This window comes from Pseudorasbora parva, chromosome 6, assembly GCF_024679245.1.
Source record: "Pseudorasbora parva isolate DD20220531a chromosome 6, ASM2467924v1, whole genome shotgun sequence".
NCBI lineage: Eukaryota > Metazoa > Chordata > Actinopteri > Cypriniformes > Gobionidae > Pseudorasbora > Pseudorasbora parva.
This window is the reverse complement of record NC_090177.1, coordinates 35,349,025-35,376,337: the sequence shown is the minus strand read 5'-3', so window position 1 is coordinate 35,376,337 and position 27,313 is coordinate 35,349,025. Positions and strand designations below refer to the sequence as shown.

Below are 27,313 nucleotides of genomic sequence, written 5' to 3'. Positions count from 1 at the left end.
CAGGCACAACCTACTCATCTCTCAGGCTGGACTTGGACTCAAATTGAGCTTGTCTCGACTACAACACTGGTGGATGTTTGCAGAGGTGTTACCGTGGTCCAGATATTTTCTAAAAAATCTCAAGTTGGCACTTTGCTAAAGAAAGCTACAAACAACTAAGAGAAACAAGTCAGGAAGAAAAGTGGACAGAAAGTAGAAATAAACTGAAAAAAGAGAACAGAGGATAAAATGAGAGATGTAGGATCATGTGCAATTCCACTGCATTGTACGGCTCGGCGCGGGTTTTCCACTGTGTACAGTACCCAGTACCTGGTTTTTTTTTTTAGTACCACCTCGGTTCCAAGCCAGCCATCCCGATACTAAAATGTGACGTGTAAACACTGCGATTACTGATTGGTCAGAGAGAATCGTCACTACCAGCGTCATTTGATTTGGGACACAAGACATCAAACTGGCTGGATTTAAATAGTCAGCAACAGTTAGCTTAATTACATTTGTTTGAACTACTTTTTTAAATGAGTTGCTTAAAATGACCGGCGCACACAATAATAATTTTTTAAAAAGTATCGTGGTTTGTAGACAAGGTGGCAGCGCAATTATAGCGATCAGTCTATAATCCCACCCACTTTGAAGCAGTATTAAACTGCAGTGGAAAAGCAAACCGAGCCAAAGTAAAGTGAGCCGTGCCGAGCCGAGCCGCCGAATCGTACCATGCAGTGGAAAAGTGGCTATAGAGATCATTTTGAACACTTTTTATCCAACAAGAATTCACTCTCACATGTTTAAAGAGGTCACATTTACACAAGAGACACAAAAGAGAGGAACAGAGTGTGAAGGCTGATGAAAGTTAAAAAACATCGACAGCCAATCAGAATCCACCCTGCTTTAAAGAGCTCCAGCATTTAAAGCGGCAGATGACAAAACAATATTGTCTGCTGGTTTGGATGCTAATATAGTTATCATTAAAGTTATCATTATTGGTTTGAACTGGCCTTAACTGATGACTAGAAATCTATGTGGAAATGTTTGAGATAAACAGATATCTGCAACTGATTTAGTATTTGCAGTACTTTGTATTGTTATGAACAGCAGCTATGCTAATCGTTTTCCATTAGCTTTTCTGTTTTATTCTGAGGTAACAAGAGAGTACGTCATCTTTTGGATCCAAAAGTTTGGATCCAACCTCTTATGAAGACTTCAGATGACCCAACGCCAACTCCTGACAGGACTTGATTAGGCAAACTCTAAATCAACATGGACCAATGCTAAATTTTCCATATATAGTGATCATTGTTCACAAATTATAATAATAACTTAATGAGCTCAGTTTCTGCTGTAAAATAATACACTATTAGCTAACTGTGATTTGTATATGTACATTTCTGAAATACATTACTTGGGCAGATTAATCTAAATTGTAATTGTAGACATTTGTAGAATGTATTTTCTGGAAAGGTGCTTTGAAATTAAATGTATTGTGTATACTCAGTAAAACTGCATGTTCCTTAAGGGATAGTTCACCCAAAAATGAAAATTAGCCTATGATTTACTCACCCTCAAGCCATCCTAGGTGTATATGACATTTTTTTTTTCAGACGAATATAATCAGTTATATAAAAAAGTCCATAAAAGTGCATCTATCCATCATATAACTGCTCCACACAGCTCCAGTGGGTTAATGAAGGCCTTCTGAAGTGAAGTGGCACATTTGTGTAAGAAAAATATCCATATTTAAAAATTAATAAAGTAGATTATCTAGCTTCCGGCGAATCGCATTCCATATTTAAGTTACGGTAAAAGTGAAAACATATATACGGCCGCGTCTCTTGCAGTCCAAAATTCTTACACCACGTATGATGAGAGTAACTGGTGTGCAATATCGTCAGATTTTTAGAAAGAAGAATGTCATATACACCTAGGATGGCTTGAGGGTAAATCATGGAATAATTAAACATTTTGGGTGAACTATCCCTTTAATGTAATCTACATAAGCAGGATATGGGTCCTGGAGCAACATCTTTTGTTTGTCATTCCTATAAAACAATGAGAGCTTTCTATTTTTAGGGGAAAGGTTGGATTGTAAATGTCTCAAATTCACTATTGCTATGCTCAATGTACAAAAAACTTTTTTTAGATTTAAAATGTTTTGAAAATCACATCCATATTTAGTTGTGTACTACTGATCTGGCACAAGGGGTAACGTTTTTTAATAATCTGTGCATTTGGCTCTGGATCTCAGACTTAATGAGTAATTACTGTTTGAAAGCCACACTGAGGCTTTAATTATGCTACAACCAATGCTAACCAGCTTTAGAGAACAATCATCAACAGAGCATGTCTAATCAAGTATCAAAAGCACATCCGATTCCCCTCACACCAATCATTTACCAAGATCCAAATGTTTATACGTATAAACATTTGGATCTTGGTAAACGATTGTGTGAGGGGAATCGGATGTGCTTTTGATACTTGATTTTCCTCACTGTAATTAACTAAAGCAAGTGTGATCAGGGGAGAAGCAGTCGACTATATCCCATAGAGCAGGGCTATTAAAATCTTACCGTGGAGGGCCAATGCGGTGCAGAGTTTAGCTCCAACCCTAATCAAACACACCTGAACATGCTAATCAATGTCTTGAGGATCATTAGAAAATCACAGGTGGGTGTGTTTGATCAGGGTTTGAGCTAAACTCTGCAGCGCATTGGCCGTCCAGGGTAAGATTTGAATAGCCCTGCCATAGAGCAATGCAACATGTATCCTGCAGATGGACAGGGCATGGATGGGAAAAATTATTATTTGTCAAAATAAACAAAAATACATACTGACCAGATTAGTGATATCAGCGATTCAATCGTTCATTCATCCAAAGGCAATCCAAACTTTCCAACTTAGAATCACAAGATGTTAATCTGACAATCAAACACAAACCTCATGTAAACCTAAACGCTGAAAATATAAAATGATAAATATTGAATAATACAGTTAAATGCAAACATCATTTGAACCCAATGAACTTTACTCTCAACAAGGTTGTATAAAATTGGCACATCATGTTCTTTGGTCACGCAACATCGCTCAACAATTGTGGAAAATCTGAAACAACTGATAATGACATACAAAAGGACAAACATCTAGAAAAAGGAAATGGATCAATATGATGGAAATACTTTGTTCATGAAGCTCTTCACAATTGCACATTTTCATGCTTTCCTCCAATCTGATTGGCAGCCATGATTAAATGTCATTTAATCAGACTGACCAGACTTGTGATAATGTGTTAAATAAACTGGTTCTGTACATGTAGATAGGACAGATCTTTGGAATGAGTGTGGCCACACCAATGCGTGTAAAACAGCTTGAACTTTTTCTATACATGGTTTTATACATGGCTTGTGTGAATATGTGTGTATGTATAGGTGTGGAGTATGATGGTCTATCCCTCTGTCTCTCCGTGGACGTTCTCCATATGGACTTTGAGGTAGTCGTTGCGGGTGAACTTCTTGTGGCAGAGGGAGCATTCAGCCATGGGTCTGTTGGGATTATGGGTCAGTTTGTGTCTGATCAACATCTTCTTCAAACTAAAGGACAGGTCACACACCTAGAAACACACAAAGCCGTTAAGAAAACATGATGTTGTTTTTTTCAATGTCTAATATCTTTGTCCCAGTTTAAAGTCAACATGAAATGGACTCTTGGAGAGTTAATAGATATTTTCTTACTTTCTAGGATTCATCCATATATGTTATTTTAAATAAAACAAACAAATGTTCCCCCTTGTTTATTTAATTTACATCCCTCAGGCCATATGACCTATTGGATAATATTCAATGTGAATTATTATCACATTCAGGTCTGGCTACATTATGATATGTAACACTCACTTATACCCATCTAATAAAATCGATTCTCCCCTACATTTGTTTTTCAAACATGAAACAAGACTTAAACTCGCTATGGACTGTTTGTACTATGGTCAATCATTTTTCTAAGCCATCCATTCATTTTCCAAACTGCTTGCCCTCTGTACGCTCAATTATTTTTAAGTGACTTACAATTTTCGTCTGGCGGACAAATGAGTAAAAATAACATGGCACTTTGCAGGCTGATGTGGGTAAAAGGATGAAGAAGGGATTCCCAGTTACATACATAAAAACCGAGAGCTGCATTCTTAACCTGGCTTATGACGTGTATAACACCATATTAATATTTATTCACAGACTTTATTTGAATGGTTTTGCAATGTAGAACAGACAATGAAACTCTTGAATTGGTTGAATTCATAACACTTTAGTTTAGGGTACAATACTTATTATTAACTAGTTGCTTATTATCATGCATATTACTAGGATATTGGCTGCTTATTAGTACTAACAAAGCACATATCAATGCCTTATTCTACATGGCCTTATTCTACATCCCTTAATCCAACACAATACCCAAACGTAACAACTACCTTACTAACTATTAATAAGCAGTAAAGTTGGAGTTTATTGAGGCAAAAGTCATAGTTAATAATGATAGACCCTAAAGTGTGACCATATACACCGACCAGGCATAACATTATGACCACCTAATATTGTGTTGGTTTCACTTTTGCTGCCAAACAGCCCTGACCCATTGACACATGGACTCCACTAGATCTCTGAAGGTGTGCTGTGGAATGTGTACATCCCACAGATGCTCAATTGGATAGAGATCTGGGGAATTTGGAGGCCAACTCGCTATTGTGCTGCTTAAACCTTTCCTGAACCATTTTTTGCTTTGTGGCAGGAGCATTATCCAGCTGAAAGAGGCCAGAGCCACCAGGGAATACCATTTACATGAAAGGGTGTACATGGTCTGCAGCAATGCTTATGAAGGTGGTACGTGTCAAAGTATCATCCACATGGATGGGAGGACCCAAGATTTCCCAGCAGAAAATTGCCCAAAGCATCACACTGCCTCCGCCGACTTTCCTTCTTCCTATAGAGCATCCTGGTGCCATGTGTTCCCCAAGTAAGTGACGCACCCGGCCATCCACATGATTTAAAAGAAAACGTGATTCAGACCAGGTCATCTTCTTCCATTGCTTCCAGTTCTGATGCACACGTGCTCACTGTTGGTGCTTTCAGCGGTGGGCAGAGTCAGCATGAGCACCCTGACTGGTCTGCGGCTATGCAGCCCCTTATACAACAAACTACGATGCACTGTGCATTTTGACACCTTTCTATCAGAACCAGCATTAACTTGAGCAATTTGAGCTACAGTAACTTGTTTGTTGGACCACACGGGCCAGTCTTCGCTCCCCAAATGCATCAATGAGCCTTGGCCGCCCATGAGCCTGTGGCCGGTTCTCCACTGTTCCTTCCTTGGAGCACTTTTGATAGACACTGACCACTGCAGACTGAGAACAGCCCACAAGAGCTGCAGTTTTGGAGATGCTCTGACCCAGTCATCTAGCCATCATAATCTGGCCCTTGTCAAACTCGCTCAAATCCTTACGCTTGCCCATTTTTCCTGCTTCTATCAACTTTGAGGACAAAATGTTATGCTTGATCGGTGTAGGTTTAATAACTTATATACTGTATCTTACATCATAGATAGTCCTAACTTACATGGTTCAATCGACAGAGATGTGAGCAGTTTCGGGAAACAGTCTTGAATAGCTAGTTATTTCTACAACATTGCATTTTGTATAAAATGTTTGCTATGGTGGTTAAGCAATGAGTTATGTTGTTGTATGGGAACGCACCCCAGGACACCTTAGAAACCTTCCAGAAACCAACTAGCAACATGCTAAAAAAACACTTTAGCCACTGCATAAGCAATGGCCTGGCAAACCTACATTGCGGCTGTGACTTTTGTAGATTTTTTTCCAGGACAGGACATAATAAATTAGTCTAGTAGCCATAAGTGGATTTGTGTTACATAACCCATAAAAAAGATCCATGAGAGGAAGGTTTTTATTTTGGAATTGACATTTAGTGAAGCAGCGCTTGTTTACAGACTTCATTCTGTAATGTTTTGTGTGTTAGTATGACTTCATGCCCTGTGACCACAGAGAGGATGTGAAGGCAACGCTCAATACATCAGACCAAACACACAAACAACCAATAACTGAATGAATAAAAAACACAACCAAAGAACTGCAAGCCAGGGTGAAGTCTTCTGACTATGCCATATGCTTTTGGTTGAGACGCTAACACACACACACACACACACACACACACACACACACACACACACACACACACACACACACACACACACACACACACACACACACACACACACACACACACACACACACACACACACACACACACACACACACACACACACACACACACATGCAACCATTGGAAACAACACTGCCAACAAAACAGACACTCAAAAACAGCCAGTTAGCAAACCGAAGCCAAACCGAGCAGTAAATGGTATTCAGTTAAATCCTGCAGTCAGAGCAACAGCCTGGTGCCATGACACACACACACACACACACACACACACACACACACACACACACACACACACACACACACACACACACACACACACACACACACACACACACACACACACACACACACACACACACACACACAAAATCAGATATGCATTACCAATAGAACACACATCCATTTCACATGGTAAATCAATTTTATCTCCTCAAGAACACTGAATATGCTTTATCTCCATGAAGAGACAGTGAGAGATATTGCAGCTGTCACTCTCTTCATGAAATGAGTGTCATTTTTTATTTAAACAGCATGAAAAAAAATGTAACGCCTTGATTGACAACGACTTAGTCTCACACGAACTGCAGATATTAATGGCTGTGGGCACAGGATGTCAGGATGCTTGAATGCTGGCCATGTGGCAGTACAAATGTGTCAACCACTAGAGATTCTACCAAACCTTTATGGCAAGATGAAAAAAGAAATGAAAAGAAAAAACCTGTAGACTTCTCTGGAAAACTGAATTGCAGTCTTCATAGATTATGCTTGAAGTGTAGAAGTCATTTATGGTTGCAACAGTGCAACTCGGCAGTCAAGCAATGTAACTTCATTATTTTTAATTACAAATAACCTTATAATATTCATTTGTATTCCTGACTGGATTTTTATTATTTCATTAGTAATATTGTAAAATATATCTACAATTTAAAAATCAATGTATTAATCATTATTCCAGTCTTCAGTGTCATATGATCTTTTAGAAATCATTCTAATGTTATGAATACAATGTTCAATAGTACAGCATTTATTTGAAATATAAATCTTTTGTAGTATTTTAAATGTCTTTTCTGTCACATTTAATTAATTTTCAAGGGATAGTTCAAAAAAAAAAAAAAAAAAAAGTGTCATTAACTCCTCGCTCTCATGTCGTTCCGAGACCGTAAGACCTTTGCTCATCTTCGGAACACAAATGAAGATATTTCTGATGAAATCCGAGAGCTCTCTGACCAGCAAAGGTCCAGCAAAGACGTCGTTAAAATAGTCCTCTGGTGGTTCAACCTTAATTTTATAAAGCGATATGAATACAAAAATATCAACTTTATTCAACAATTTCTTCTAGCCTGTGTCAGACTCTTACGCTGTTGGCGTAGTGTAAAGAATGCAGCACTTCCTAGTTCTACAGCAGAGACACATGTGCGCATGCATCATGGTCCTCACACGAACAGTGCCAGCCAATGGCAAGCCGGCGTTCTGGAAGTGCTCCACTGTTTACACTGCGTCAACAACGCAAGAGTCTGGTAGTAAACCTACTTGTAGTGCATATGGTACTGTATAATTTATTAAATCATTTTGTGGGGAATTTTCAGATAAAAACCGTGAGATCAAAATAATCAACATCTAATACAAGATTTTGGTCACACTGGCATGTGTGCATTTGCAATTGCATGTTTGTGTACTGCATTGCTTTTACTAATTTCTTAGGAGTCAACTTGTCAGGAACTTTTCTGCAGCTGAAAATGACGTGAATGAGAAAATAAAAGATAGCAAATCTCCACAGCTATATATTGCTTGCATTGACATGACGTTTTCTTTTATGCCAACTTCAGCTTCAGTCAGCTTCTGGCCAACACTTGCACTCATTTCAGGGGTTCTCGGAGCACGTGTCAACACGCTAAACAAACCCAGACCCTCTCAGATGTCCACAGCACACGCAGTGTGGTTCACTTGTAAAGTTCTTTGTGTACACAACACGCTCAAGTTTCACTCTACTGTCACATTTGTTTAATTCCGTTACACAATAGCCATTGCAGGACACCATACAAAAACAATTAAACACAAATACACTGGAATGCAGTTTGGGAAAAGAGATTTTCATCCTGTAGTCAGCATATAGAACAAGCAAACACCCAAAGCTTCGACAAGTGCTAGAATCTCTGCTGTGCTTAAATTTTAATAAGAACAAGCTTGTTTAAAGGGTAAGTTCACCCCAAAAATTGAATTCTGTCATTAATTACTCATCCCCATGACGATCCAAACCCATAAGGCTTTTGTTTATCTTCAGAATACAAATGAAGTTATTTCTGATGAAATCTGAGAGCTTTCTGTCCCTCCACTGACAGCTACGACACTGACACTTCATAAAGTTTATAAAGAGGTCGTAAAACTAATCCAAATTTTCTGAAGAGACACGATCGCTTTACATGATGAACAGATTGAATTTAGGCTTTTATTCACTTATAAACATTCCTCAACTCACACATCACATGAATGTTTTACGCAGCGCGTTTGAGCTTTAACATATAAAGCTATCGAGTCTCTTTAGAAAATTTCAGCTAAACTGCTCAATTCATACAGATTAGTTTTACAATCTCTTTATGAACTTTTTGAAGCATCAGAGTGTCTTCAGATTTGATTAAAATATCTTAATTTGTGTTCTGATGATGAACAAAGGTCTTACTGGTTTAGAATGACATGAGGGTGAGGAATTAATGACAGAATTTACATTTTCGAGTTAACTAACCCTTTAAATACATTCAAATATGTGATTTATTTACGTTAAGTATGAATGGTCCGTCACGTCAAGGTTGCTACTATACAGCTCCTTTTCAAAAAAATTAGCATATTGTGATAAAATTCATTTTTTTCAAAATGATACAAATTAAACTTTCATATATTTTAGATTCATTGCACTCCAACTGAAATATTTCAGGTCTTTTATTATTTTAATACTGATGATTTTGGCATACAGCTCATGAAAACCCAAAATTCTCAACAAATTAGCATATTTCATCCGACCAATAAAAGAAAAGTGTTTTAATACAAAAAAAGTCAACCTTCAAATAATTATGTTCATTTATGCACTCAATACTTGGTCAGGAATCCTTTTGCAGAAATGACTGCTTCAATGCGGCGTGGCATGGAGGCGATCAGCCTGTGGCACTGCTGAGGTGTTATGGAGGCCCAGGATGCTTCGATAGCGGCCTTAAGCTCATCCAGAGTGTTGGGTCTTGCGTCTCTCAACTTTCTCTTCACAATATCCCACAGATTCTCTATGGGGTTCAGGTCAGGAGAGTTGGCAGGCCAATTGAGCACAGTAATACCATGGTCAGTAAACCATTTACCAGTGGTTTGGGCACTGTGAGCAGGTGCCAGGTCGTGCTGAAAAACCAAATCTTCATCTCCATAAAGCTTTTCAGCAGATGGAAGCATGAAGTGCTCCAAAATCTCCTGATAGCTAGCTGCATTGACCCTGCCCTTGATAAAACACAGTGGACCAACACCAGCAGCTGACATGGCACCCTAGACCATCACTGACTGTGGGTACTTGACACTGGACTTCAGGCATTTTGGCATTTCCTTCTCCCCAGTCTTCCTCCAGGGTCTGCCACCTTGATTTCCGAATGACATGCAAAATTTGCTTTCATCCAAAAAAGTAATTTGGACCACTGAGCAACAGTCCAGTGCTGCTTCTCTGTAGCCCAAAAGTGTCTTGACCTGGGGAATGCGGCACGTGTAGCCCATTTCCTGCACACGCCTGTGCACGGTGGCTCTGGATGTTTCTACTCCAGACTCAGTCCACTGCTTCCGCAGGTCCCCCAAGGTCTGGAATCGGTCCTTCTCCACAATCTTCCTCAGGGTCCGGTCACCTCTTCTCGTTGTGCAGCGTTTTTTGCCACACTTTTTCCTTCCCACAGACTTCCCACTGAGGTGCCTTGATACAGCACTCTGGGAACAGCCTATTCGTTCAGAGATTTCTTTCTGTGTCTTACCCTCTCGCTTGAGGGTGTCAATGATGGCCTTCTGGACAGCAGTCAGGTCGGCAGTCTTACCCATGATTGTGGTTTTGAGTAATGAACCAGGCTGGGAGTTTTTAAAAGCCTCAGGAATCTTTTGCAGGTGTTTAGAGTTAATTAGTTGATTCAGATGATTAGGTTAATAGCTCGTTTAGAGAACCTTTTCATGATATGCTAATTTTTTGACATAGAAATTTGGGGTTTTCATGAGCTGTATGCCAAAATCATCAGTATTAAAACAATAAAAGACCTAAAATATATATGTTGGAGTGCAATGAATATAAAATATATGAAAGTTTAATTTGTATCATTAGATTATGGAAAATAATGAACTTTATCACAATATGCTAATTTTTTTTAGAAGAACCTGTATTGTTCATTATATTGTTCTATCCCTTGTGAAAAAGAAGTGTGCTTGAATCTATAGAAAGTGCACTTTTAATGTACTTCAAATCTAAAAGTATAGTTAAAAAATATACTTACAGATAATATAACATTAATAAACAACTTAAGTGTACTTAACGTGAGCACATGTTCATGACTATGCTTCTTAACACACTTAAGTGCACTTTTAAAAGTGTTCTTCATAATGTCAAATTAAACGTTACTTTAGTTACTCCCCACCAACATTTTAAAAAAAGTTTCCAGCCACCACCAGCCTTTTTTTTTGTGATAATTTTCAAAAAAAATGAATGGCCCCCTGAATATTTTGTTGTATGAATATCTGAATCAAGCACACATGCCCTTAAAAGTGAAGCCAAAGCATCTCGATCGCCCCCAGGTAGCGGGTCCCAGTATAGATCATAAACCCCACCCTCTCCATGTATTCTAATGGGATGCGAGATTAACTAAACAGATTTAGTTAAATTTCACTTCAAATAAAAAAAAATTAAAGATGTTTTCTGTAATTTTAGGTACTTTTTTATAACGCTGATGTCATTTGTTGTGCTTTAAAGAAGCGCACTTATTTTCATGTGTTGACATAGTGTAGCACATGTGAAATACTTGATTATACTGTAGTGTGTTATTCTTTAAAGGTAATGTTAATATATTTTATTTAATTGTAATTAACATGCAAATACTGTAAGTGTCCAAAAACATTACAATCGGTTCATACTTTAGCATGCTAAAAAAAGTATGCTTAAAAGTATGCTAAAATGTACACATTTTTCACAAGGGATTCCATTTTAGTGTGCATGGAAACACAACAGATTAATGAGATCTAAGCCAATAACATTTCTTTAGAGATGAAGTTCCGTGATAAACATTTAAGTGTTTCAAAATGTTCAAATCGTCAATTTGACATTTCACAAAATAACACCACAAAGTTCCTTTTCTTTAACTTCAACAGGAGCCGTGAAAGACAGACGTGACCACCCCACAAACCACTTCAAATGCAGTCAAATGCTCAGAGAAAGCGAGTCAATAACAAATTAATATAGAGTATAGATGGTTTCTGGCACGTTGCACTTAAAAAATTCTGTGCATGAAAGAAGTGCCGGAATAATTTGCCATTATCAATGGAAGCCATTCTAACAACCGTCATCAGAGAACCAGATTTCAGACCGAATCAGTCCAGGCTTAAAAGACTTGTCACGTCAAATGCGGGGGAAAAAAATGAGGAAACAGCCAATTTCAGTCTCTTATGGCCTTTAAAAAAAGTCAAAACGTAGAAAGAAATGCTTGCAGCCTGCCATTGAAATCAAATAAATACACAGGGATGTTTCTCATTTACTTCAGTGAAATGTATGTGTAGAGACTGCTCTTTGTGAATGTATGTGTGTGTGTGTTTAGATTCCTCAAGAGTCTCCTGCGGAGTGTGTTCACTGCTGGCAAAGCATTTCAGACCGTTTATGTGTGTGTATCGTTATATTGCTCGCTGATTCAATCACTGCCTGAAAGAGAACAATAATAAAGCCTTATATTATTGTAAGTCTAATGGTAAAGAAGAGTAACAGCACACTTTTCCTCAACAAGCGATGTGATTTGAGGAATCAATCGCATCTGTAGCACAATCAAATAATGCAATTTTGATTGGCTGCCGCCGAACCACGTCATAGCTCATTACCATAAAGTTGACCTGATTTCAAATCTCCTCGATGCCCAAATCATCCATGATGCACCGCTCTCTTCGCCGGCTCCCATTGAAAATGAATGACTTCCAGCCACTTTGACGTTCTCGCCGCCGGCAGTGTGAATGCACAGTTAGCATCAGACATCTGATGAATATGGCACACTTATCTGGAATACTTCAGGAGATTCAAAGTCATCATCTGATTGGTTAAATTCTACACGATGTCTGTGAGACGTGTTTCATTCTTCAATGGTTCGCCTAGAAATTATGCTATGACGCCAAACTCCCTCGAAGAACGCCGTCTTGTTTACAACTGTGACAACGAGCGCTTACCAGGATCAACTAAAGGCTGGATCTTCGGAATCTTTTGGAAGTATGTGAAGTTTGCGGCTCCGTTGTTGTGGTAAACTTGCACAGCATTCTTGAATTGATAATTTATAGAAGCACATCGGTCTGTTATTATAGGGACATCAACTTTTCATTTTCACACCCATTAACATGATGCGGAACAAAACAAACTGTGTTGCGTTACATGTCAGTCAAACGTCCTCTTAGTCAGCCCTTGACCAATGAAAGCTGTGATAGAGTCCAGACCTTCTGCCGTCAGTCTGAAGCTCTGGCAACACAAGACTACGCATTAACTAACATTGACTTACAGTGAGCAATACATTTGTATCTCACTGCAGAAGAAAATTATTAGTGAAGAATGACTTCTTCTTAGGCCCGTTCCTAACACAACCCAACATTATGACTTCAGAAGACTTTGATTCATAAGAACAACTTTTATGGTGCTTGTTTGTGGTGCCTCTATGAATCTTGAAAGCTCCAGTCATCATTCAATGTAATTGCATGGGAAAAAAAAGCGACAAGTACATTATTCAAAATGTTTCCTTTCAATTAGAAAGGACATGAGGGTGAGTAAATGATGAATTAATTAGAATTTGTATGTAAACTGCTTGGCTGGACTATGAAACAGAAGACTGTGTGTGCCCAATGTGGTTTTGCCAAACAAGACATGTTCTTGGGTCAACATATTTTGTTTATCCTGGAACAACATTTCTGTCTGAAAATGTAGTCAAAGGGGTCATATGATGCGATTTCTTGTTTTTCTTTCTCTTAAGTGCATTATGTAGCTGTTTGTGCATGCGTAAGAGCGTTTGCAGTTACAAAGCTCAAAGTCTTAAACCCAAAGAGATATTCTTTGGAAAAGTTAAGGCTTAGCCACATCTTCATAAAACGCTTTGTTCAAACACACCCCCACAAATCTACGTCAGCATGTGGGGGCAGAGTTTCATAACACCGCCCAAACATATACACTAATACCCCTTTTCCACCAGAATAAAGTGGGTGCTTGTTCAGAGCCACTACCAGTTCGGAGTTGGTTGGACTTCTAAGAACCGGTTTGCCTTTCCACATGCTAGAGAGCCACCACAGAGCCAGGTCTTATGTCACTGTATACTAGAGTGCGGATCGAGCCGCATTTTTCTGTCCGAGCCCGGCACGCGTCTGACAGAGCAGTAACCGAACCCGACCCGAGCCCGACAGGCATTAAAATATTTATGTCCGAGCCCGACTCGAGCCCGACAGTTAAAATCTATTTTTCCTCATATAGACTACTAATGACACGTACGTTTGTTTGTGTGGAAAGCCCATTTTTATTAAGCAACTATAGCAAGGCATTCTGAAATGTTTACAGAAGAGCGCATCAGCACGCGCATGGGGCATCAAACGTTACACAGAGCCCAATCAAATAGCCAACTGAAATTAAATGAACAAAGTCTGCTAAAAATGACCCAAGCTAACAGAACAAAACATTAACGTAACATAATTGAAATGCTTATTGAAATGAACGTCATCTTATCAATTTTCTCAAACTGTGGTTCCTAAACTGGAACATGGGATCTATTTACATAATCTATCCATTAAAGTTTAGGCTAATCGAGGTTTTATGCAGAAAAAGGATTGCATCAACTGTGGAACGCTGAAGTTGCGCTCACTGGAATGACAAGGATGCCGCGGGCAATATGCACGCACGTGTTGCGCGTTGTTGTCACGGCGACATAAACAAATTTCCGCATGCAGGAAGATGGATGTTAGGGTAATATTTTACATTTATTTTAATCACAAAAACAAACCATTGCATCAAGTTAAACAGGCCCATTGGCTACTTGCATAATAAGCAGTTTTACATTTAAAAGGTTCAATGCCTTATCGCGCTGACGTGACCGAGCCCGACCCGAACCCGAACGTCATTTCTAAATATCTGTCCGAACCCGGCCCGACCCGTCGGGTATCCATCCTCTACTATATACGTCTCATCTTTCTCAGCAACGCTAGCGAGGCAGTGGGGAATACAAACACACCAGCCTCGTTCAAGATGTATCGGCGCTGTGCAGACCGATCTGTATATGATATCAAAATACCGCATGAGCGATTCAAAAGCATAAGGCATTGTATGCTCTCATTGTACTTTGATGTCATACGGCCTTGATGTCAACCCTACCGATAACTTCTCCCCATATCAGAGGGAAATGATGGCAAATAACACTGATGTAGAAGCACCTAACCCTGGTTGTAAGCCTAAACTTGACATAAAACGCTTTCCTCAAATCTGATTGGTTAGTTGTTCCAGAACACGTTGTACTTGTTGAAATCACATTCACAGTCATACGAAATGACGCAGAACGCCTGTTCAGGAACAGAGATAAAATAAGAGGAGCACACAACTGGTGTGTTTTGGAGCGGGGCCGGCCTGATTGTGTGTGTCTTAAGTCGCTGAAAGGTCAGAGATGGGTCAGTTTGTGCAGGGCGGTTTCATCCTTGTGTCTGCCTGGCAGGACGTCCTTCCACTGCGGCTTTGACACCACAGTAACACCCTCACACACACATGCAGACAGACAGCTTGAGTGTGTGCTGGTTTATGTGGGGCGTTCTGGTTCGTGGTCTGATGCACGTCACGGTGCTGATTATGTGGACTTAGCGTGGGCCGCAGGGTTAAACTCAAGCCCGGCTTTAGCTCTTCCAGTGGTCTTAGACTAAAACCAGCTGAACGTCACACACTACCCACAAGCCACCGCTCTCTCTCTCTGCTCTTCCACTGGGATGTGGCTGCGGTGTGTCGGGAGCAGTTGTGTGATAGCCAGCCAGAATCAGACATAAAAAGAGGCTGTGTTTGTGTGTCAGAATGCAACATTATGCAATGTGGTTTGCGTGTTTAACTCACGTCGCACTGGAATGGCTTCTCTCCGGTGTGTGTGCGCATGTGCTCATCCAGACCGCGCTTCTGACTGAAGGCCTTGTTGCACTCGCTGCATTTATATGGCTTCTCCTGAAAGAGAAAGAACGGGAAACAAACAGATTAGTGCAAATGTCTTAATGACCAGTCGGGGGCTTATCAATTAAAGACAAACTAAATAATAATTCATAACTAAAGGTGATGTGTGTCATTGTTTTATTGCTTAATTTAATAAGTAGAGACAGCTTAAATTAATTAATTTGAATGTTGATTTTCCATGCTTTCGACCAGCCAGACAGACACAGCGACGTTGACTCAAAGAATTGCTTTATGAGGTGAGAGGTTTGTCCAACTAAACTACATTAAAATTTCCCACTTTTTCACTTTGTTAGTACAGAGCCCCAACATATTACATAAATATCATGGTCGCAAATTAAGATTTTGTACCCACAACTTATTAATTTATTTTAATAAGATCATACTTTAGATCAGGGTCCAATTTTCACAATTAACTAACTATTAACTATGACTTTTGACTCAATAAACTTTAGTACGAAATTACAGCTTATTAATACAAACCCGATTCCAAAAATGTTGGGACACTGTACAAATTGTTAATAAAAAAGAAATGCAATTATTTACAAATCTCATAAACGTATATTTTATTCACAATAGAATATAGATAACATATCAAATGTTGAAAGTGAGACATTTTGAAATAACATGCCAAATATTGGCTCATTTTAGATTTCATGAGAGCTACACATTCCAAAAAAGTTGGGACAGGTAGCAATAAGAGGCTGGAAAAGTTAAATGTACATATAAGGAACAGCTGGAGGACCGATTTGCAACTTATTGGTTCAATTGGCAACATGACTGGGTATAAAAAGAGCCTCTCAGACAGTGTCTCTCAGAAGTCAAAATGGGCAGAGGATCACCAATTTCCCTAATGGTGCGGCGAAAAATAGTGGAGCAATATTAGAAAGAATTTTTTTCAGAGAAATTTGCAAAGAGTTTGAATCTACAGTGCATAATATCATCCAAAGATTCAGAGAATCTGGAACAATCTCTGTGCGTAAGGGTCAAGGCCGGAAAACCATACTGGATGCCCGTGATCTCCGGGCCTTAGACGGCACTGCTTCACATACAGGAATCCTACTGTAATAGAAACATGGGCTCAGGAATACTTACAGAAAACGTTGTTGGTGAACACAATCCACCATGCCATTCGCCGTTGCCGGCTAAAACTCTAAAGGTAAAAAAAGAAGCCATATTTAAACATGATCCAGAAGCGCAGGTGTTTTCTCTGGGCCAAGGCTCATTTAAAATCGACTGTCGCAAAGTTGAAAACTGTTCTGTGGTCAGACAAATCAACATTTTAAGTTCTTTTTGGAAAACTGGGACGCCATGTCATCCAGATTAAAAGTGGACAAGGACAACCCAAGTTGTTATCAGCGCTCAGTTCAGAAGCTGCATCTCTGATGGTATAGGGTTGCATGAGTGTGTGTGGCATGGGCAGCTTACACATCTGGAAAGGCACCATCAATGCTGAAAGGTATATCCAAGTTCTAGAACGACATATGCTCCCATCCAGACGTCGTCTCTTTCAGGGAAGAACTTGCATTTTCCAACATGACAATGCCAGAACCACATACTGCATCAATTATAACATCACGGCTGCGTAGAAGAAGGATCCAGGAACTGAAATGGCCAGCCTGCAATCCGGATCTTTTGGAAAAACATTTGGTGGATCATAAAGAGGAAGATGCGTCAAAGAAGACCTAAAACAGTTGAGCAACTAGAAGCCTGTATTAGACAAGAATGGGACAACATTCATTCCTATTCCTAAACTTGAACAACTTGTCTCCTCAGTCCCCAGACGTTTGCAGACTGTTATAAAAAGAAGAGGGGATGCCATACAGTGGTAAACATGGCCTTGTGCCAAATTTTTGAGATGTGTTGATGCCATGAAAAATCAACTTAATTTTAAAATTTGATGTAGGGATTATTTTGAAAATACGAGTACATTTGATAAATAATTACAAAGAAATAAGACTGAAATAGAAACACTTGCTTTCTACTGTATATATACAGTCTTGTACAAAATAATAGCAGTACAATGTGACTAACCAGAATAATCAAGGTTTTTAGTATATTTTTTATTGCTACGTGGCAAACAAGTTACCAGTAGGTTCAGTAGATTGTCAGAAAACAAACAAGACCCAGCATTCATGATATGCACGCTCTTAAGGCTGTGCAATTGGGCAATTAGTTGAAAGGGGTGTGTTCAAAAAAATAGCAGTGTCTACCTTTGACTGTACAAACTCAAAACTATTTTGTACAAACATTTTTTTTTTTCTGGGATTTAGCAATCCTGTGAATCACTAAACTAATATTTAGTTGTATGACCACAGTTTTTTAAAACTGCTTGACATCTGTGTGGCATGGAGTCAACCAACTTGTGGCACCTCTCAGCTGTTATTCCACTCCATGATTCTTTAACAACATTCCACAATTCATTCACATTTCTTGGTTTTGCTTCAGAAACAGCATTTTTGATATCACCCCACAAGTTCTCAATTGGATTAAGGTCTGGAGATTGGGCTGGCCACTCCATAACATTAATTTTGTTGGTTTGGAACCAAGACTTTGCCCGTTTACTAGTGTGTTTTGGGTCATTGTCTTGTTGAAACAACCGTTTCAAGGGCATGTCCTCTTCAGCATAGGGCAACATGACCTCTTCAAGTATTTTAACATATGCAAACTGATCCATGATCCCTGGTATGCGATAAATAGGCCCAACACCATAGTAGGAGAAACATGCCCATATCATGATGCTTGCACCTCCATGCTTCACTGTCTTCACTGTGTACTGTGGCTTGAATTCAGAGTTTGGGGGTCGTCTCACAAACTGCCTGTGGCCCTTGGACCCAAAAAGAACAATTTTACTCTCATCAGTCCACAAAATGTTCCTCCATTTCTCTTTAGGCCAGTTGATGTGTTCTTTGGCAAATTGTAACCTCTTCTGCACATGCCTTTTTTTTAACAGAGGGACTTTGCGGGGGATTCTTGAAAATAGATTAGCTTCACACAGACGTCTTCTAACTGTCACAGTACTTACAGGTAACTCCAGACTGTCTTTGATCATCCTGGAGGTGATCATTGGCTGAGCCTTTGCCATTCTGGTTATTCTTCTATCCATTTTGATGGTTGTCTTCCGTTTTCTTCCACGTCTCTCTGGTTTTGCTCTCCATTTTAAGGCATTGGAGATCATTTTAGCTGAACACCCTATCATTTTTTGCACCTCTTTATAGGTTTTCCCCTCTCTAATCAACTTTTTAATCAAAGTACGCTGTTCTTCTGAACAATGTCTTGAACGATCCATTTTCCTCAGCTTTCAAATGCATGTTCAACAAGTGTTGGCTTCATCCTCACACCTGTTTCTTCACTAAATTGATGACCTCAGTGATTGAATGCCACACTGCTATTTTTTTGAACACACCCCTTTCAACTAATTCAACTAATTGCCCAATTGCACAGCCTTAAGAGCGTGCATATCATGAATGCTGGGTCTCATTTGTTTTCTGAGAATCTACTGAACCTACTGGTAACTTGTTTGCCACGTAGCAAAAAAAAAAATATACGAAAAACCTTGATTATTCTGGTTAGTCACATTGTACTGCTATTATTTTGAACAATACTGTATATATATATATATATATATATATATATATATATATATATATATATATATATATATATATATATATATATATATATATATAATAACAAATCAGTGTTCCTGTTTCAAATAGATCTGCTCTTTCCAATGTATTCCAAGTTTCCCTTTATACGTTCATTCACATATTTAAAACTCTTAATTGCATACTATTACAAGATATTTTCGACTCCACTCGAAGGGCGCACACGCTCTTGATGCAGATGGCCCTTTTTGAAGCAGGGTTAGACACTCCTGATGTTGGACTTTCCTAATTAGGACTCGATGGCAGCAAAACCGTGTGTGCAAAGTGCTGTTGGAGGGACTGCCTACAGTTATTGTGTTTTTGAAGAGACTAATGAAGAGCTGATCCTTTCAGAGAGAGACAGAATAATGCCTCAGGCATGCACATACATCTGTATGTTTACAGAAACTAGAGATCCCCATTACACACACACACACACACACACACACACACACACACACACACACACACACACACACACACACACACACACACACACACACGATGGACTGGAATAAACAAATGAAGTGCCTTTCATGTGTTACACACCTGGAACTTATTTCACATGGACACACGCATACATTTACTTATATAATACACTGAAAACACACAGCACTCCTGTCACACCACAAACACAAACACACCTGGACATAATAACAAACACACATACACACACTTGTTATGTCCTCCCTGTGTTTTTTCTTAATGTTTTTAAAATAAGCTCATTAAGTATCCATTAATTTAATATGAAAACTCAATACACAGTACAGAAAACACAGTCAAATTATGAAATATTACTTTAATATTTTTACCGTGATTATTTGGAACAATATTTTGTAACATTATAAATGTCTTTCCTATTACTTTGGAACATTTTAATGCATTTTTGCTTTACAAAAGTATACATTTCTTTAAAAGCTAAATCTTACTGACCGCATGCCTTTTAACAGAAGTGTATATATAATATAAATAATATAATTGAAATATGAACTATTTTTCCAAATTTGGACATGCCCATTTTCAAAGCATCAAAATTTTAAACCCACAAGAAGTGTGTGTGAGCAGATGAGTGTGTTAAAGACAGATAAGGTGTTTGTGTATGTGTTTGTGTTGAGGAGATGTGTATTAATTGTGTAATGGGTGTTTTTTTTTTATGGTGATGCATATCTGATAGTGTGCGTGTGTGTGTGTGTGCGTGTGTGTGTGTGTGTGTGTGTGTGTGTGTGTGTGTGTGTGTGTGTGTGTGTGTGTGTGTGTGTAGGCAGTCTCTTGATAAAAAGAACAAAAAAGGGTCACAAGAAAACTGCTTATAAATCATTCAGAGTGCAGTTTTCTTCAAATGTAACAATGCAGACCGTTTTCTGTGATTGCTAGGTTTAGGGTTAGCGGATAGAATATATTTTTTAAAGTATAAAAATAATTTTGTTTATATTACATGGAAACGGAACATGCGTATGTTTGTGTATGGTTAGCAGCGTAGTGAACATGCACGCATTTATAGTCCACTCACATTTCCAACACCCAGCTATCACGGGAATGGGTGGACACAGGAAGAGAGAATCCTGGGAAATGGAGCAGGGCAAGGTGTGGTCACGCCACACAGGATATGCAAGGTGCGGAGGATCAAGTGTGTGTTTGTCAGAGAGAGACGTAATCAATATGGGCCTGGGCCAGAGTGGACATGTGTGTTTGAGTAAGCGAGGCAAAAAGATTTAGTGTAAGACGAGAGTTTTGGCGATTATGGAGCGTAATACATCCAGCGTGTAGCTGTGAGGCTCCCTTGCTGAATCAGATCAGCAGTAAAGCCGTCAGCTGGGACCATCAGCAACACGACCCCCACAAAAATATGTAAAGGTCAGGAGTCACAGACTATGACATGCATTAGGACAGATGGACAATAACGGACGGCCCCATAATGCTTTGCAGCTTTGTCAGTCTACTAGGGCCATGTACACACATCATCCAAATGCATTATGCTGAAAATGAGACCAAAATATCGCTAACCGCACCTTCTCACTTGAACGTTTTTTGGCTTTTAGTATGAATATCTTTTGGCTGTTTGTTGTTATTGCTTTTTTTGTGTATGCCTACCAACGCAACATCATTGCATAGAAACCAATGCAGATTTCCTGGAAAACGCAAGAGCGTCATGGACACACAAATCAAATCTGAACAGTTGTGATACACAGTGTGGACAGTCAATCATTTTACATCAGATTCCAATCGGATACACAAATAATTGTATTTGGACTGACAGGGTAAAGCCTTAGAGATTTCCACATTCAGCTCTGATGTTTCAGAAGCAGGCACACAAAAACTCTCAGGTGAGTTCTTTCCACAGTAGTATCACTTATCTTGAAATTTGGGAGCAGATCATTAGAAAACAGTGTTCGAGCTGTGTTCGAAATCAGCCCTATACCCTCATTCACTAGTCCACTTGAGAGAGTGAATGAAATTGAAATCAAAACCTATGAGGTTTTATAATGCCATTTTGTGAATTTATGAGTGAAACAAGGGTCCTTATAACACACCAGCCACAATTTTTTTGCTAATTTCAGCCCGACGCAGTTCTCATTTTCATGTCCAGCGCCACATTGTTTAAATAGCAAATGCACTCATGCCCATCTGTTTGCCCATGGACATGCTGGTCTGTAAACCAGGTGTGTTCAGGTGCATTGTTGGCGTGTCGCTATTTTGAGGAACTGAAAACGACTGCGCCATTGACCAACAAAAACCTAAAGTCAATAGCACAGTCTTTTTTATGTTATTTAAACAAGGCGTTGGTAATGTGCCTATAGGCGGGTGCACAACACACGTACACTCTGATTATTACACACACAAGGCTCTACTGAAGCGTTCAGTCTTTCCACTTGCAAAATAGCAAATCTGGCCTGGTGCAGATGCAAACAGGCTTTTAAAGGGAATGGGAGATGAGACTCTGATTGGTTTATTTCACGTTACGCCCCAACACACAGCCATGACTCATTAAGAGCATAGGTACAACACTTTTGGACCATGCGCCTGGTGCGCCGACTGCTTTTTCCGCCATAAAACAGCAAAAGTGGATTCGGACATGCCCTAAGTGCATCTGCACCAAGCGCTTTAGACCATGTGCTCAGATTGTTAAAATAGGACCCATAGTCTGTGGTAAACCTTACTTGACAATCAATTTTGCTCTACATTATTGTGAATTTTGAAGCTGTTATGTAAATTATTCTAAAAAAAAAAAAAAAAAAAAAAAAAAAAAACGAATAGCTAACTAGATAAAAAAGTTTGTGGTGTGAGTGTTGTGTAATGTACATAATGTTCAAGTATCATCAAGTTATGTTTACCACAGACCTTATTTTACTCATATTTTTTTTTTTTTTTAATAAAACCCCATAGAAAAATCTTGAGGGTGAATTAGTCTTACGGGTTTTCATTTCATGGCCATATCACTTTATTCCAACACAGTAATTGACATGGATTTTGCGCTGAAAAACAGTTGGCCAGCTCTTTAGTGTGTGTCATACAGGCCTAAACGCGAAGAAATACCTGTCACTTAAGAGGATTAGCACAGTGCTGTCACTGCTTGCTCTCATTACCGCATCACCATGGCTTTGTTTTTATATGATGTCTTAATGGCTGTGTTTCTGTGCTGTGTCAGTCCACAGCTCATATGTTATGCAGCAGAATTACAGGATCATGGTCCATATTTGGCAAAGCGATCTAATGATGTGCTGCATCTGTTCTGCTTTCCTAGGTTTTCTTGGATTAACACTGATGTTGCCACTCTGTCTGTGTTATAAATCTGAGAGACATTGCTATTCGAAATGACTGATGGGAAGATGGGAGAAGTGATATAGTTCTTTCAGGAAATGATGTCATAAACACCCATGCCATCCATCACCAGAGATCAGCTTTCCAAAAACTATAGCTATTCAGCAGATTATATTCAAAGCTTTTCTTAGCTCCCACTATGAAATCTAATTACTGTAAGGCTCATTAGGGGTTCAAGCGTGTAGTCGGCCTGGTGGGGGCGCTTCAGCAGCGAAAAGTTTGAAATTGCTCACCTAAACACCTAAAAACACCTAAACCGTTAGGCGTTAGGGTTGTCTTATATTGTTTGAATCCTTGGCTCAAGATGTGCCTCAGATATGATCAGCGCTATTGCAAAAATGTTGGATTTTAGCACGTTTTAGCACGTTGAAAAATAAATTCAGACCTCATGTTATATCAATCCCGCTTGCACACTGCCTCCGAAACTTCCGTCCGTCAAAAAATAAAATTCGGAACAGGTTCGATTTTCTGCGTTTTCGCATCCTTAAAAACGCATTTTGAGAGACATTTTGACAACGCAGGGCCACCATAGATATTATTCTATCCAAAATACTACACATTTTATTATATCAGCTATAATTATAGCACACCATGGCCCTGTAAACCTCGCGTGTGTGTGTGTGTGGGGGGGGGGGGGTTTCTGTTCGGGATCAACTGATTCACGGAAATTGGTGGTCTTCTTTTTAATATGTAGTTCCAGTATCGCTAGCAAAGCATCAAACTGAGCCACTGACATTCTAAAGTAAACTTTGAATCGGTCTGGATAATCCCTCAGTGCAGCTCCTTGATAAGGAGGACCTCTCCTTCCTCTCTACGCAATCGCAGGAGTGGATGGAGGGATACAATATCTCCTCAGGACAAACAAATCATCCTCACTACTTGAAGCTGTCATTTTGTCTTGTTTTCTTTTGTTTTTGTAACGCATTCATTAATACGCATCAGACTCAGTGTGCAAGGTCTCTGTGCGTGACAAATTTTTCGGATCACGTATACGAAAAAACGCATGCGGAAATTTCGGACTCATTGTGCAAAGGCCTTAAGTCTGATAGACTTGAAAATTGGCATTCAGTGTCGTTGTCCAAGGCACCAAGACATTTGGGTATCTTGACAAATGAAAAATCCAGCCAATGAAGTTTGAGCAGCTATCAGACAAGGCCGATCGGAACTAGCTGGGCCTTAATGACCCATAGGGTTTAGATTTCTGAGGTGCGTAAAGGATTGCATACCACACGATTGTTCACACGCAACCTTCATACTGCATGGTAGAACTCATTTTGAGCAACTTTGCCATTAGGACCACCGATGTCAATCAAATCGGTCATTAAATATCAGATTATTTCAAACAACAACTCACAAACTAGTCCTCGATTTTTTTCTCAACCTTCTTAAAACCACTGCGGAATGTTGATGTTGAACTTTGGAAATTGGATGTCTATAATAGGGATATTTAGAAAAAGGATGAGGCAAAATATACTCAATAGCCCATAAACGAAAACTGAAAACTTCCTGGTATAAGGTGAGCACGTGACGCATGATTCTAAACAAGCATGCAAATTGCCAGTATTGGCTGTAAATGGTATTTTACTTTTATGATGTAAGTGGTTACATGCTTGCTAAATAAAACATAATACCTTTTTACATATGTGCTTAAAGGCCTCAAAACGCTTGAACCCTGTTAAATGCTGCTCGCAGCTATATTTTACATCATAATTTTAAAATGCGAATTGGTGTGTGCAAATGTGAATGGTTACAGGTAAATGTTAAAAGCCATACTGACTCAAATCCCTGCTATGTTGATGATATTACAAACTCTTTGAAGGATAAATAGTTTCAGAGGCAGTTGGTAGGGTGGCTCTCATGGCCTTGGCACTGACCAATGAACTCTTTCTCACCTTCAATTCACACTGAAGAACTCATATACTGCATTTATGGTACTTTTTCTTTTTGACGTCGATTTGCCAAAAGGAAGTGCCATAATATGTGAAGGGGTGAGAAATTTCACAAGCAACTGAATATTGATCACCCTATAATATATTTCGGATCACGGACATTTGGCTTCTATGGTAATAACTGGGGTGTATGTTTTTAAAAACTCGCATTTGTTCAATAAGTGGTGTAATGTGGTCTTAATCATGATCCTGTTGCTGCTTTTATGTCATGGAACAATATTTGATAATTATAGTAATGAAATCTGCTGTAATGCTTTACTCTAAAATTTTCTGCACATCAGATAGATATTCAATATAATTGCAGCCTTTTATTTGATATCATGCAAGTTTATGTTTATTTATTAAAATTGTATAATCAATTATCAGTGTTTCATCAACACACAAACCTCATGCAGTTCCCTGATAAAACCCTTCACTGTATTATTAATACAACAAATATTTATTTTTCAATATCAGTATTTATTCCAATAATAATACAAATCAGCGACCTTGAGCTTGGAAAAGGCGCTATATAAATAAAACTTATTTCACAGAAATGTAATTTTAGAACAGTAAAATTACAATACTAATATTTATAGCTACTTATATATGCTATTATTTCTTTCATTTTACAAGCTTTAATTTGGTCAGAGAGACCTTACAGCTTCTCTATTGGTTTCAAACAACAGATTTTAAATAAATGATTCTCATAATGAATTTGGGAAAGCGTAAAGTGCTGTGCTTCACAACTCATACCGCATGGTTTTGTGAACTAAGAAGAACTTTCACATGCACGCACAGGCAGAGCTATGCAATGGCAATGGAAAAATCAGTGAGGGAGAAATTGGGAGGTGGATGAACAGTACAATTGTAAGTAAACGTGTGCATGCATGCATGTAGTCTTACCCGAGTGTGTGTACGTATGTGCATTTTAAGGCCGTCGTTCTTGCTGAAGGCCTTGTCACAGTATGGGCACTGATACGGTCGCTCACCTGAAGTCAGACAAGGACAAACAAACATCAGATATTGAGAAAACCACTCAATGATAGACATCCAAACACACATGCTTAATGTGAACAAGCAAATAAATAATTATTGGCAAGAAAATAAGATACATATTTTACTTCACATTGACATATAACAGCAAGATGCTATGAGAAAACCAAAGAGTCAATTCTTCATCCTCCAGGAAGGAACTACTGTACCATGTGACCGAATTTGAAGCAATTACAAACTCAAAGCACTTTGGTGCAGTGCTGGTAACAAGACACAATTGATTGCTATTGACTAATATTAGGGGACGGGGCGACACTGACTCGTTCCATCATACTATATGTGCACATTATCTGGTTCTTACATCTAAGCCAGTGTTGGCATAAAGACGCCTAAAGGCCTCAATACACTCACAGCGAAGATCTTTTTTCAATCTTTGTTTTAAGCTACACTATGTAACTTTTCCGTCCGCTAGAGGGCGCCTATTCAAAACAAAGGTGTAGTTTGATGATGCCAAGTTTGAGCGAAGAATCTTGGGACATGTGGTCTTCACCTCACAGCCGGTGGAAAAGAATCAGGATAGGAATTCATAGGAAATCATGCTCATGGATGTGGTTATTAACGTTACTGCTGTTTGAAGCAGAGCAGGACCGAAGGTTGAAGGAGCTGAGCAAGACCGCTGGAGCGATTGTTACACAACACACAGCTCGCAAGAGGCGGGACTTTTATGATGGGACATAGTCACCGGCGCCATTTCCACTTTTCCGGTCATGAGTATGAGGTAACACAGCTCTGTTTATCATATTAGATACATTTGAGTGTGTTTAAAATGTTGTTATGACGTTAGGGTTAGGGTAAACCAAGGGTCAGCCAAAGGAAACCAAGGGAAACAAACTCCCTCGTTAAAATAGCAATTTTCTCACGATTTACAAACAGTTGGAAACATTTGGGATATTGTAAGAACTCAACTGAACAAAATATATAACACTGGCCTGGTGGTTTTTGGATATTTTACTGCAAAAATAATACATAGTGCACATTTAAGGGTAAAAAGAAGTTGGAATTACATTTGCAGGGAAAAAACTGTTAGCAATCATCCTGATGCCACCCACACAGAGCAGCATTTAGATCAGGGATGCACTCTAAAAAATGCTGGGTTAAAAACAACCCAAGTTGGGTTGAAAATGCACTTACCCAACAATTGGGTTGATTTTACCCAACGGTTGAGTTGTTTTAACCCAGACGTTGGGTTAAATGTTGCTTAAGACAACCCAATGGCTGGGTTAAAAC

The 27,313-nt window shown here is 39.0% G+C and overlaps 1 protein-coding gene across 2 annotated transcripts in view; it reads right to left on the bottom strand.

Moving 5' to 3' along the window:
• Positions 1–2,995: 2,995 nt before the first annotated feature.
• The window catches only part of prdm5 (PR domain containing 5), a 97,330-nt gene continuing 73,012 nt past the window's right edge, over positions 2,996–27,313 (bottom strand). For both annotated transcript variants that reach the window (XM_067446807.1, XM_067446808.1), the window contains exons 14-16: positions 25,937–26,022; positions 15,529–15,633; positions 2,996–3,598 (exon numbers count right to left, since the gene is read on the bottom strand). In XM_067446807.1, coding sequence (XP_067302908.1) covers positions 3,434–3,598; positions 15,529–15,633; positions 25,937–26,022 — 356 coding nt within the window. In that variant the 3' untranslated portion in view covers positions 2,996–3,433. The remainder of the gene's footprint in view (positions 3,599–15,528; positions 15,634–25,936; positions 26,023–27,313) is intronic.